The sequence below is a fragment of the Eleutherodactylus coqui genome, chromosome 2, assembly GCF_035609145.1.
Source record: "Eleutherodactylus coqui strain aEleCoq1 chromosome 2, aEleCoq1.hap1, whole genome shotgun sequence".
Classification (NCBI taxonomy): Eukaryota; Metazoa; Chordata; class Amphibia; order Anura; family Eleutherodactylidae; genus Eleutherodactylus; species Eleutherodactylus coqui.
In genome coordinates this window covers 59128039-59142683 of record NC_089838.1, presented here as the reverse complement: position 1 = coordinate 59142683, position 14645 = coordinate 59128039, and the positions used below count along the sequence as shown (strand labels likewise).

The following is a 14645-nucleotide window of genomic DNA, read 5'->3' as shown; positions in this document are numbered from 1 at the left end:
CCTGATTGAAGCTTTATGTTCTATGTCTTGCCCAGCAAATCCATCTCCTTCTCCTTTAATATTTGAAGATCACCAAGAATTTGATATGCTACAAATCTTAGATTCCAGAGTAGTCATAGGCTCCTTTAATTAATTGATCAAGTCAATGCTGATAAGCTGAGATGGAATTTGCACTGTAAAAATAACCAGTAGCCGGGTCTTAAGTGTCCAGTAGCTCCTTGCAGAAGGAAAGGGGCGAGGGGTAGCAGTTCTTTGACATATTTACCACACACGATTAGGGTTTCCACGTTTGTCACGAAAAAATACCGGCCATAGTAAAAAAAAGGGGGCGTGGCTTATCACAGCATTTTTTTTCTCCTCCAGGATCCCGTCCAGCGGCTATGTGCATGTGCGGGATCCAGGCCAGCGTGTTCTTGCGAGTAGATGACGTTTAGTGTGATTTACACTAAACAACATCTACTCACGAGAACACGCTGCAGTATGCAGATGCTCGCATGGCATACAATCTACACGCTTTGTGACATCCCCCAGAGTGGTCCCAGCGTTAATAATGACGTCCCACAGAGCGGCTCCAGTGGTAATAGTGACATCCCACAGAGCGGCCCCCAGTGGTAATAGTGACATGTCACAGTGGCCCCCAGTAGTAATAGTGACACCTCGCAGAGCAGCCCCAGCATTGATAGTGACACCCCACAGAGCAGCCCCAGTGTTAGTAGTGACACCCCGCAGCAGCCCCTATAGTAATGGTGACACCTCACAGCGGCCCCCTGTAGTAATAGTGACATCCCACAGTGACCTCCTGTAGTAATGGTGACATCCCACAGCTGTCACAGATAACAGCTGCAGTAGAGAATCCAGCTGCCAGCACCACTTAATTGTTTTTCAGGGAAGGGCTTTAAATATAAACCCGTCACTGAAAAACAACCAAAACTGGTGTAAAAAAAAAATCCTACTCACCTTTCTTCACTGAAGTTCTTTAAAATCCCCGCCTGCTGAAAGAGCTGTTCCGATTGGCTGAGGCGCTCAGCCAATCACAGGCAGCTCTCACCTGTCATTCATTGAATCTGTGACAGGTGCAGCAGGGAATTCTTTATTCCCCGCGGGGATGAAGAAAACGTTTGCCGCATATGGGACACGGCAGCCCGACCAAAATACCAGCCTGTAATAGGGCCGGTAAAAAAAAAAAAAAATACCGACACCGGCCTGGCGGGAAGAATTCCGGCCAGGCTGTTGAATTACCAGCCAGGTGGCAACCCTACCCACGATTCAGTTGAATTTGTCAGTCTTTCCATTCACCACAATGAGTTTCATGGCCGGGCTGGCCAGACAATCGGTAAACATCATAGCTGGTAGTGCACACGCTTTCTGGAGCTGAGCTCAGGAAGAACTAAAAATTTGAAGTGAAGCATGCAGTGGGAGAAAACTGCTTAAAAATGAAGGTTACATTGTGGTCAGGAAAGCTTTTATTACTCAAATACACACAATGGCTTATTCTGAAATTGTACCTGGAATAATAGGTACTGTACTTTGTAATGGACACGTATCTTTTTTCAACCTATGCAACTTTTCATACTGCTTGTTACTGATAACATTTTACTGTATTATACTGTATATTAATATGTTTTACATTTAGAATTACAACAACTGTGGCTTGCAATATGGACCTAACCAAATATCCGATGGATAGGCAGACATGCAAACTGCAGCTAGAGAGCTGTAAGTATAGTAGTAATTTAAGTAATGTTAATACTCTCTTCTTGTATAAAAATGATATTGCACTTGTAGAACCCAAAAGTACTATAGAGGTGATAGTTTTCTGGATAGCCAATAAAGGTATTATACATGCAAGCCTTCAAGGCTATTTAATGCCAATTCATCAGGATGTATTCAGATTGAGGGCTTATTCAGACGACTATATATCGGCCGGGTTTTCACACCCAGCTGATATACAGTGTCCCTCTCTGCAGGGGGAGGAGACTGGAAGAGGCGGGAGCAGTACACTGATTGTCCCAACAGGGACGCCGCCATGCTGGCAGTGGGCAGTCCTAGGTAGCGGTTGACAGGTATGTCTGTATGCCCAGTCATACATGGAAGACTGTCAGTCACTGATAGGACCACCCACTGGACTTCTAACTATAGAAAGAGTAGAGACTTAAATGAGTAAAATATGTTATACTGAATCTTTCCCATAAAACAAAATATTAATCTGTTCAGTTTCTGCAGCTCTATGACATATTGCATTGAGATCAGACATAATGTTCATTGGGAAAGGTTTCCTTTATATGGGTTATCTCATCGGGACAACTTCTTAGATAAAGCGGCCTATCATTCAGCTGATGTTGTGGCCTGCTACCACTGCAGTAGAAATGTAATGTAATATGGGCTGGGCAGCCCTGCTGAGTCTTCTAAAGTGGTTACCAGTCTACTTATTATTATTTAAGAGTTATTAAGACACCAAAAGAGAAACTAATGTAGAACTGCAAATGCATACCATTCATTACTGCCAGTCTGTAGAAATACATTTTGCATTAGAAAGCAGAGTAATCTTAAAACTTAGCTTTTAATCCACTCCTTGAAATGTACCAACAATATAATAGATACAAATCAATAAAACAAAGTGCCAAGTGTAAAATGATGTACAAAATGTCCTCTAGATCATTAAATGGGATGATTGCACTAAAAGAGCAACCCAGCATAGCAACCTATTCCTTAAAATGACCCTTATTAATCTCCATCTATGTTCCTATGTATTTCATCATCACTCTCTAGCCAACACATCAAGGGAAAGGAGACATCATGCAACAAAGACGGATGTACATTCTAATGTATATTCTTCCCCCTTCCTGTGTTGCCTTAAACTATGGGTGCAGTAGTTCCTCTGAATTCATTGTTCTTAGCGCTGGCATGATCCAGTACGTGTAATGCAGGGATTAAGACCCCAGAAAATTTGTGTGCCTCATTTCTCATTGGATAGACCATACGATCTTGTCAGTTGTTGGTATTTAGAGGCATGAAACAAAACCTTGCCTCCTTACTTAAAGTGGCCCTCCAAGCATGAACAAACAAAGATGACCGAACCAATTTCTCTGACACTGTGCATTATTATGCATCGTTAGTCAAAAATAAATAGATTAAAGTCAGGCTTATGATTAATACAGTTATTGAAATCACTAAGGTAGTTAAATACGTGTAAAGATACGAGTAGTAGTGATATCCATACATAACTTGTATACGGTTGTCTCTTCCTGCAAGACAACTTAAAACCAAACAGATCATTTGTCCACATCTGCCCTTTAGAATAGTTTAGTTCAGTCCCAAATAAATGTCAAAGTTCAGTTTCTCATTCAGAACGCTAGGGGCGATTGTGGTCAACCTATACAGTCATTTGGCGTCTTTTTGTAGAAGCCTCTTATCAAAATTTCCTCTTCTTAAGGTGGCTTTTAATGTTTGAATCCCCAGAAATTTGAGAATTATGGGGTGCCCATCATTGTACTTGTTATTATGTCTCAAAACTGATATGTCTATTTTCCAATTATCACTGCTGTCAGTAACATGCCCTCTAAGGGCCTGTTTACACTTAACGATATCATTCAGAAAATTGTTGGATTGTACAATTTTGAACTATAATCGTTCGGTATAAACACACTCGACAATGAATTTGTTCACTTATCGTTCATCATTCACTTTGTGCAAGTCTAAAAATAATCATTGACTATATATCTTGACTATATTGACAGAAAAGTTAAAAAGTTATGGCTCTAGGAATGTGACGTTAAAAAAAAACCTGAAAAATGAGTTGGTCACTAAGGCGCTAACAGGCTTTGTCACTAAGGAGTTAAATCAATTGATAAGACAATAGGCAACATCTGGACATCTTGTTACCGCAGTATAAATCGTTTTCTAAGTGTTGCATTTTTCTTTCTGCTGTATTTTATGAATATGTAGTACATAACAGCGTCTGAAGAATATCATTCTCAAATCTAAATCTATTTATATTTTTTCCCTAGGGGGATATAATGATAAAGATCTTGTATATAAGTGGATGAGAGGAAATGACTCAGTTCGGGGCATGGACAATTTGCAACTTGCACAATATACTGTTGAAAAATACTATATCAATATCACCACTGGAATGGATGAAACTGGTAAACACTTTTTACTTTACAAATTGTAAAACATAGTATACAGAATCTTATATTATGCTAGCTAGCAATAGTCAGGGCATTACTACGGTACATTATTACTTATAGACAATAAATAAAAATGGTGAAACATTGTTTAAACTTCTAAAATCCTTATGTTAAATAATAAAATGCTTTATTTTACACAGGATGTCTTTACTTATGTAACAGTACTGTCTAATCCTAGGCAAAACTATTCATACTTTGAAAGAATCTTACAATGCATGTACAACATGTCAATGACATTTAGACATGGATCTTAGACATTTTGTCTCTTCTAGCGTAGATGTATTTAAAGTATACCATACCTAACTTTTTAGGTAACTTCACAATAAGATGCTGTTTGTGTACATGAGAAATAACACTATTTCTGACCATCATATGACTTGTATATGACATTTCCACCTCTGCAGGCTCTATCTCAAACTCTCAGTTCCCCCATAGCTGGTGGGTGGAGACTAGCTGCTATGTCATCTCCCATACAGACCCATGTTTTATCTTTATCTCTCACACACATACAGCAGCAGCTATCATATCTGTCATACGGACTCAGCTCCCTTATCTCTCATACAAGGAAGGAGCAACAGGGAGAACATTTTACAGCAATACTGAGCAGTGTAGCTGTGAACCTAGCACTGAGCTGAGATAAAACAGTGATTAAAAGTTGCAACCACATCTTTGTGTGAGTCTTTCTGCCTCTGTCTTCCTCCAGCAGCTTTCTCTCCTCCTACTCTCTACATAAAAATCTATGGACAGCAGCAAGCCAAGACTGACAAGCCCCTTCCTGTAAGGGTCTCTGCTGCTAGAGACAGATTTCACAAGAAATCAGACAGTGGACAACAAGTTAGAAAGATTAGAGACTGTCCCAGCCAGCACTTTGAAGGGATTTTTAAGCATGAAAATGTAATTTTAGATAACGTTCTAACAGTGTCTCACATGTAAGCACACGTTTATTGAAAAGTTAGTGCCCATTTAAATATTGTATAAGCTCGTCAACACTATTGTTATCCCGCAGGTACTTACCCTCGACCTACCTTGTACTTTGTGCTCAAAAGAAACATTATCTACTTTATTTTGGAAACCTATATTCCATCTTCTTTACTTGTTGTCTTATCATGGATTTCTTTTTGGATTTCTCGCACTTCTGTTCCCGCAAGAACATGCTTTGGTAAGAAGCTGCAGCTTAATGAAATATAAAAAAACTGTACAATTTTAGAGCAGTATGTTAAAAATGTGTCAATATTGGAATGTCAATGAGTATGTAGTACTGCGTATGTAAACTAGCTTAAGTCAACCAAATCAAAGACTCCTCCAAAGGTTAGAGCGACCTGTCTGTAGATTGTTTTGGGGTTCTTGCCCTTCATCAGTACAGAGCATGGTACTGATTAACTGGATGAGATGTCTTAGATGCAAATTAGGGTGACATACTTGCTCCCATTGGAACTACTGTGGAGAAACTAGCAGATGGAAAGGCAGTTGTTAGAGCATTCTGCTGGGATCTGTTGTTCTAAATGGGTTTCCAGCAGCGATGCTCCACAGGGAGGGGGGGGGTGATTGAGCTGACTCGGTGTGGATTGCTCCAGCCAGCCAATCTCCAAGGTCTGCTGCTCATATATACCAGCTCCTCTGCTACAGGCTGCTAGGCTTTTTTCTGTTTATTTAGTATGTTCAGTGTGAACAGTGTTATGTTCCTGCATGTCTGTGCAGCTTGCAGTATCTTCAATGTAAACAGTATCATGTTCCTGCTTTCTGTGCATGTTGCAGGACATGAGGTGCGAACAGGCATGTCCAGTTTGTTTAGGTGTGAACAGTGTCACGTTCCTGTGTGTCTGTGCAGGTTTCCGTATGCGTGGTGTGAACTGTGTCTTGCTGTGGACCGTTTATTATATAGGATTAGGTAGATCCCTAGGTTCCAGCATGGGGGCATCCCTGTTGGGAAAATCACCCTGCATGCAGACAGCTTTCCTGGGGTTAGTTGTCTCGTTAGAGTAGGGACCCGTGAGACAACTAGGACCCTTGAAGTGGGCTCGCGGGCTTAAGTATCTTTGCCAAAATACGAACAAATATGAGGGGCTGCTAATAAGTCTTTCGCTTTGTGTTCTTTTTTTGTTTCTATGGTAACGAATATTACATCACATGAAAGCCTTATGTGTCTAATATATGTTTTCAAAATTTAATGTTTGTAGCTTTTGGCAACAGTGATCTAGACACACAGGAAAACAAAATGGCGGAGTCTAAGGCAATATTCATAGCAAATGAGAGCAGAGGAGTGATAAAATTCTTGTTTCTGCAAGGAAAGTCTGCAAAGGATATTCATGGTGATTAGAGATGAGCGAACGTACTCGTCCGAGCTTGATACTCGTTCGAGTATTAGCGTGTTCGAGATGCTCGTTATTCGAAACGAGCACCACGCGATGTTCGAGTTACTTTCACTTTCATCTCTGAGACGTTAGCGCGCTTTTCTGGCCAATAGAAAGACAGGGAAGGCATTACAACTTCCCCCTGCGACGTTCAAGCCCTATACCACCCCCCTGCAGTGAGTGGCTGGCGAGATCAGGTGTCAACCGAGTATATAAATCGGCCCCTCTCGCGGCTCGCCACAGATGCGTTCTGACAGAGATCAGGGAAAGTGCTGTCTTGCTGGAGTTGCTATAGGGAGAGTGTTAGGAGTATTTTAGGCTTCAAGAACCCCAACAGTCCTTCTTAGGGCCACATCTAACCGTGTGCAGTAGTGTGGAGGCTGCTTTTTGCAGTGTTGCACATTTTTTTTTTTTTTTATATCGGCCGTGCAGAGCATTGCGCCCTGCAGTAATTATACATAGTCCAGGGCCAGTAGTGGTGGTGAGGCAGGGACAGAAGACATATTTATTGAATATAGGCAGTGGGCCTTTCCAAAAACATTTGGGAAAAAAAATCTATTTGGGCTGCCTGTGACCGTCCTCAGTGTACTGGGTCTGTGCTGGGGGTAGTTGTCCTAATTCATACGCAGCCAGCTAAGTGTTACAGCAGGCTTGCGCAAAATTATTTCCTGGCTCTGTGTTAGCTGTTACATTACCGCTGTATTCCAGTCCACAGTGCAACAGTTTGCAGTTATTTTACATACTCCAGGGCCAGTAGTGGTGACGCAGAGAGAGAAGACATATACAGTGTATATAGGCAGTGGGCCTTTCCAAAAACATTTGGGGAAAAAAATCTATTTGGGCTGCCTGTGACCGTCCTCAGTGTACTGGGTCTGTGCTGGGGGTAGTTGTCCTAATTTATACGCAGCCAGCTAAGTGTTACAGCAGGCTTGCGCAAAATTATTTCCTGGCTCTGTGTTGGCTGTTACATCACCGCTGTATTCCAGTCCACAGTGCAACAGTTTGCAGTTATTTTACATACTCCAGGGCCAGTAGTGGTGACGCAGAGAGAGAAGACATATACAGTGTATATAGGCAGTGGGCCTTTCCAAAAACATTTGGGAAAAAAAATCTATTTAGGCTGCCTGTGACCGTCCTCAGTGTACTGGGTCTGTGCTGGGGGTAGTTGTCCTAATTCATACGCAGCCAGCTAAGTGTTACAGCAGGCTTGCGCAAAATTATTTCCTGGCTCTGTGTTGGCTGTTAGATCACCGCTGTATTCCAGTCCACAGTGCAACAGTTTGCAGTTATTTTACATACTCCAGGGCCAGTAGTGGTGATGCAGAGAGAGAAGACATATACAGTGTATATAGGCAGTGGGCCTTTCCAAAAACATTTGGGAAAAAAAATCTATTTGGGCTGCCTGTGACCGTCCTCAGTGTACTGGGTCTGTGCTGGGGGTAGTTGTCCTAATTCATACGCAGCCAGCTAAGTGTTACAGCAGGCTTGCGCAAAATTATTTCCTGGCTCTGTGTTGGCTGTTACATCACCGCTGTATTCCAGTCCACAGTGCAACAGTTTGCAGTTATTTTACATACTCCAGGGCCAGTAGTGGTGATGCAGAGAGAGAAGACATATACAGTGTATATAGGCAGTGGGCCTTTCCAAAAACATTTGGGGAAAAAAATCTATTTGGGCTGCCTGTGACCGTCCTCATTGTACTGGGTCTGTGCTGGGGGTAGTTGTTCTAATTCATACGCAGCCAGCTAAGTGTTACAGCAGGCTTGCGCAAAATTATTTCCTGGCTCTGTGTTGGCTGTTACATCACCGCTGTATTCCAGTCCACAGTGCAACAGTTTGCAGTTATTTTACATACTCCAGGGCCAGTAGTGGTGACGCAGAGAGAGAAGACATATACAGTGTATATAGGCAGTGGGCCTTTCCAAAAACATTTGGGAAAAAAAATCTATTTGGGCTGCCTGTGACCGTCCTCAGTGTACTGGGTCTGTGCTGGGGGTAGTTGTCCTAATTGATACGCAGCCAGCTAAGTGTTACAGCAGGCTTGCGCAAAATTATTTCCTGGCTCTGCTGTGCGTTCTGTAAGCGAAGTCAGCCTCCAACCACAGGCCAATAAGTGGCACATTTAATTACAGCGTTCTGTTTCTGCACTACTGGTAATACAGCATGCTGAGGGGTAGGGGTAGGCCTAGAGGACGTGGACGCGGGCGAGGACGCGGAGGCCCAAGTCAGGGTGTGGGCACAGGCCGAGCCAGTGCGGTGGCCAGGGGTAAAGGCAGGGCCAGACCGAATAATCCACCAACTGTTTCACAAAGCGCCCCCTCGCGCCATGCCACCCTGCAGACGTCAAGGTGCTCTACGGTGTGGCAGTTTTTCACAGAGACGCCTGACGACCGATGAACAGTGGTGTGCAACCTTTGTCGCGCCAAGATCAGCCGGGGAGCCACCACCACCAGCATGCGCAGACATATGATGGCCAAGCACCCCACAAGGTGGGACGAAGGCCGTTCACCGCCTCCGGTTTGCACCACTGCCTCTCCCCCTGTGCCCCAACCTGCCACTGAGATCCAACCCCCCTCTGAGGACACAGGCACTACCGTCTCCTGGCCTGCACCCACACCCTCACCTCCGCTGTCCTCGGCCCCATCCAGCAATGTCTCTCTGCGCAGCGTCCAGACGTCGCTAGCGCCACTGTTTGAGCGCAAGTGCAAGTACGCCACCACGCACCCGCACGCTCAAGCGTTAAACATGCACATTGCCAAATTGATCAGCCTGGAGATGCTGCCGTATAGGCTTGTGGAAACGGAGGCTTTCAAAAGCATGATGGCGGCGGTGGCCCCGTGCTACTCGGTTCCCAGTTGCCACTACTTTTCCCGATGTGCCGTCCCAGCCCTGCATGACCACGTCTCCCGCAACATTGTACGCGCCCTCACCAACGCGGTTACTGCCAAGGTCCACTTAACAACGGACACGTGGACAAGCACAGGCGGGCAGGGCCACTATATCTCCCTGACGGCACATTGGGTGAAATTAGTGGAGGCTGGGACCGAGTCAGAGCCTGGGACCGCTCACGTCCTACCCACCCCCAGAATTGCGGGCCCCAGCTCGGTGCTGGTATCTGCGGCGGTGTATGCTTCCTCCACTAAACCACCCTCCTCCTCCTCCAATGCAACCTCTGTCTCGCAATCAAGATGTGTCAGCAGTAGCAGCACGTCGCCAGCAGTCGCTGTCGCGCGGCGTGGCAGCACAGCGGTGGGCAAGCGTCAGCAGGCCGTGCTGAAACTACTCAGCTTAGGAGAGAAGAGCCACACGGCCCACGAACTGCTGCAGGGTCTGACAGAGCAGACCGACCGCTGGCTTTCCCCGCTGAGCCTCCAACCGGGCATGGTCTGTGTGACAACGGCCGTAACCTGGTGGCGGCTCTGCAGCTCGGCAGCCTCATGCATGTGCCATGCCTGGCCCATGTCTTTAATTTGGTGGTTCAGCGCTTTCTGAAAAGCTACCCACACTTGTCATACCTGCTCGGAAAGGTGCGCCGGGTCAGCGCACATTTCCGCAACTCCAAGATGGACGCTGCCACCCTGCGGACCCTGCAACATCGGTTTAATCTGCCAGTGCACCGACTGCTGTGCGACGTGCCCACACGGTGGAACTCTACGCTCCACATGTTGGCCAGACTCTATGAGCAGCGTAGAGCTATAGTGGAATACCAACTCCAACATGGGCGGCGTAGTGGGAGTCAGCCTCCTCAATTCTTTACAGAAAAGTGGGCCTGGTTGGCAGCCATCTGCTAGGTCCTTGGAAACTTTGAGGAGTCTACCCAGATGGTAAGCGGGGATGCTGCAATCATTAGCGTCACCATTCCTCTGCTATGCCTCTTGAGAAGCATAAAGGCAGACGCTTTGCACTCGGAAACGGAGGCGGGGGAAGACAGTATGTCGCTGGATAGTCAGAGCACCCTCATGTCTATATCTCAGCGCGTTGAGGAGAAGGAGGAGGGGGAGGAGCATGAGGAGGAGGGGGAAGAGACAGCTTGGCCCACTGCTGAGGGTACGCATGCTGCTTGCCTGTCATCCTTTCAGTGTGTATGGCCGGAGGAGGAGGAGGAGGAGGATCCTGAAAGTGATCTTCCTAGTGAGGACAGCCATGTGTTGCGTACAGGTACCCCGGCACACATGGCTGACTTCATGTTAGGATGCCTTTCTCGTGACCCTCGCGTTACACGCATTCTGGCCACTACGGATTACTGGGTGTACACACTGCTCGACCCACGGTATGAGGAGAACCTTTCCACTCTCATTCCCGAAGAGGAAAGGGGTTTGAGAATGATGCTATACCACAGGGCCCTGGTGGACTCGCGCTGTATGCCCTGGAGGTGCTTGCTTGTCCTGCGGCTAGCGTCTTGTCAGAGAGGGTGTTTAGTGCGGCTGGGGGAATCATCACGGATAAGCGTACCCGCCTGTCAACCGACAGCGCCGACAGGCTTACACTCATCAAGATGAACAAAGCCTGGATTTCCCCAGACTTCTCTTCTTCACCAGCGGACAGCAGCGATACCTAAGCAATACGTAGGCTGCACCCGTGGATGGAAGCATCGTTCTCTATCACCATCAAAAACGGGGACCTTTTAGCTTCATCAATCTGTGTATAATATTCCTCCTCCTCCTCCTGCTCCTCCTCCTGAAACCTCACGTAATCACGCCGAACGGGCAATTTTTCTTAGGCCCACAAAGCTCAGTCATATAATTTTTCTAAACAATTTTTATACGTTTCAATGCTCATTAAAGCGTTGAAACTTGCACCTGAACCAATTTTTATTTTAACTGGGCTGCCTCCAGGCCTAGTTACCAATTAAGCCACATTAACCAAAGCGATTAATGGGTTTCACCTGCCCTCTTGGTTGGGCATGGGCAATTTTTCTGAGGTACATTAGTACTGTTGGTACACCAATTTTTTGGGGCCCTCGCCTACAGTGTAATCCAATTAATTTTTTGCCCACCTGCATTAAAGCTGACGTTACATCAGCTGTGCTGGGCACTGCAATGGGATATATTTATGTACCGCCGGTGGGTTCCAGGGAGCCACCCATGCTGTGGGTGCACACGGAACTCCCATTGCGGAGTTGTGGATTCCCAGTTGTACCTGCCTGTGACTATTTATAAAAAACCGTGGTCTGACTGGGGCATGCAGACACCTTGACAGAATGAATAGTGTGTGGCACTCTTGCCGCTATTGTGGCTTAATAGTGGGACCTGGGAACTTGAGATGCAGCCCAACATGTAGCCCCTCGCCTGCCCTATCCGTTGCTGTGTCGTTCCCATCACTTTCTTGAATTGATTTTCACAAATGGAAACCTTAGCGAGCATCGGCGATATACAAAAATGCTCGGGTCGCCCATTGACTTCAATGGGGTTCGTTATTCGAAACGAACCCTTGAGCATCGCGAAATTTTCGTCCCGAGTAACGAGCACCCGAGCATTTTGGTGCTCGCTATTCTCTAATGGTGATATGTCGCAGACATTGGGGGATCAATGCCCTTCATATTCTACAGAACTGGGTTGCCAAATTTAAAATGGGCCACAAATGATGGGGAACGTCCTGGACGACCGAGAGAGGTTGTTGTTCCGGAGATCGTCGATGCTGTGCACAACCTCCTACTGGAGAATCAGCGAATTTCAGCTAACACCGCCGCCGCCGCACACACTGCACAAGCGACCATGGCAAAACTGGTAGAGCTAGGCTTCCAGCTGGTTGACCACCCACTTATTCCCCAGATCTAGCTCCCTCCGACTATCATCTGTTTCCAAACCTGAAGAAACACCTCAAGGGTACCAAATTTCACACCATTTCTGATGCGATGGCTGCTACGGATGACTGGTTTGAAGCACAAAAGAAATCCTTCTTTTTGCAAGGCTTACAGAACTTAGAATACCGATATAATAAGTGTGTTGACATCAGTGGAGAGTATGTGGAATAAATGTAAAGTTTCATCTTCCTATCTCGTTTCTTTTTTGGGTAAAGCCAAAGACTTATCAGCAGCCCCTCGTACCTCGTACATCCTATAGTTATCCCATCTAGCTATGTATGCAGGTGAGTGTTTTAAGCACTTCTCAGTCATTGATATATGTATGTCCGCAAGCATGAAGTTCGTTTTGCAGTTCTGCGGTTCTATCTGAGTTTGCTAAGTCGTTACATGAAAGATGTAACAGCAGAAAAGACTCATCTAATTTAACATGGGGAGGCAGGTTGATGGTATGAGATGGTGCATTGGTGACAGACGGAGCCAAAAATACACTTTACTGAACAAAAAAATTTATTCATTATTCAGTGGCAGATTAAGGGGACCAAGGGCCCAGGCATCATGCATCCTGGTCCCCCATCATGCATACAACACACTCTCCATCCCACTCTTTGGGTAGAATATTATCTGGTAAAACATTGAATAAGCAATCACAAGGGATTTTGATGTGGATCTGCACCACATTTCACCTCATTAACTGATGGGGTGAAATCTGCTTCAGATCCATATCAAAGTCCACATCAAAATCCGTGCCAAATGGTGTGAATTTAAACATGCATTTTGGTGTCAATTTGCCATAGCTTTTCCTGATGTGGAAGAGCTGCAGGAAATCCGCTATGTGTGAATTTGCCTTTCACCCCCTAGAAAACAAATTCTATATATTCTACAAGACAACTTTTATAATTTTGTAGACTTAGATACAATGGCTCAGCTTTAGTATACCTCTGCATAATACAGGGACTATATAATGTACAGTTGTCTACAGTGATCACAGGTGATGTTGCTTGTGTTTGGATTCGTACGCAATCAGTTGTCTTCTCTCTGGGCCCAGACTGCCATTAAGATTTCTTCCAGCTATGACTAGAGATGAGCGAACGTACTCGTCCGAGCTTGATATTCGTGCGAATATTAGGGTGTTCGGGATGCTCGTTACTCGTAACGAGTACCACGCGGTGTTCCGGTTACTTTCAGTTTCCTCTCTGAGACGTTAGCGCGCTTTTCTGGCCAATTGAAAGACAGGGAAGGCATTACAACTTCCCCCTGTGACGTTCAAGCCCTATACCACCCCCCCCTGCTGTGAGTGGCTGGGGCGATCAGATGTCACCCGAGTATAAAAATCGGCCCCTCCCGCGGCTCGCCACACATGCCTTGTGACTTAGCTGAGGGAAAGTGCTGCTGCTGGTGCTGCTGTAGGGAGAGCGTTCGGAGTCAGTGTAGGCTTCAAGAACCCCAACGGCCCTTCTCAGGGCCACATCTACTAGTGTGCAATACTGTGTTAGCACAGTATTTTTTTTTGTCCAAAATTGGATCTGCAGAGCATTGCGCCCAGCAATAGGGACAGAAGTGGGGGTTAGGCAGGGAGAGTGTTAGGAGTTAGTGCAGGCTTCAAGAACCCCAACGGTCCTTTCTAGGGCCACATCTATCCGTGTGCAGTACTGTCCAGGCTGCTGTTAGCAGTGTTGCATATTTTTTTTTTTTCTCAAAACCGGCTGTGCAGAGCATTGCACCCGGCATTAATACTACAGGGATAGAATTGTGTAGGCAGGGCCAGAAGACATTTATTATTCATTGAATACACGCAGTGGGGTCTTCCCTTTGCTAAAAAGGAAAAAAATTATATTTGGCCAGCCTGTGTCAGTCCTAAGGTCTCCGTGTACGTGTGTGCTGCGTGTACAACGTACAAAAATCAGACGCAACCAGCTACGCTTTACTGCAGCCTAGCGCCATTGTCTTTCCTGACTGGCAAATACCTGCTCTGCTAGAGTTAATAACTCTGCTACACTATACTTGTGTGACACTTTTTGAGGGCCACACCACAGATATTAAACTTCTTGTTCATTGAATATACGCAGTGGGGTCTTCCCTAAGCTAAAAAGGAAAAGAAATTATATTTGGCCTGCCTGTGTCAGTCCTAAGGTCTGCGTGTACGTGTGTGCTGCGTGTACAACGTACAAAAATCAGACGCAACCAGCTACGCTTTACTGCAGCCTAGCGCCATTGTCTTTCCTGACTGGCAAATACCTGCTCTGCTAGAGTTAATAACTCTGCTACACTATACTTGTGTGACACTTTTTGAGGGCCACACCA

General features: G+C 45.6%; 1 protein-coding gene across 3 annotated transcripts in view; it reads left to right on the top strand.

Annotated features, from left to right (window-relative positions):
* Positions 1–14645, top strand: part of LOC136610564 (gamma-aminobutyric acid receptor subunit pi-like) — a 69988-nt gene that overhangs the window by 43383 nt on the left and 11960 nt on the right. For 2 of the 3 annotated variants that reach the window (XM_066589790.1, XM_066589792.1), the window contains 3 exons: positions 1634–1716; positions 4008–4145; positions 5197–5349. In XM_066589790.1, the coding sequence (XP_066445887.1) occupies positions 1634–1716; positions 4008–4145; positions 5197–5349 (374 nt within the window). The remainder of the gene's footprint in view (positions 1–1633; positions 1717–4007; positions 4146–5196; positions 5350–14645) is intronic. The other variant, XM_066589793.1, reaches the window with a different exon arrangement.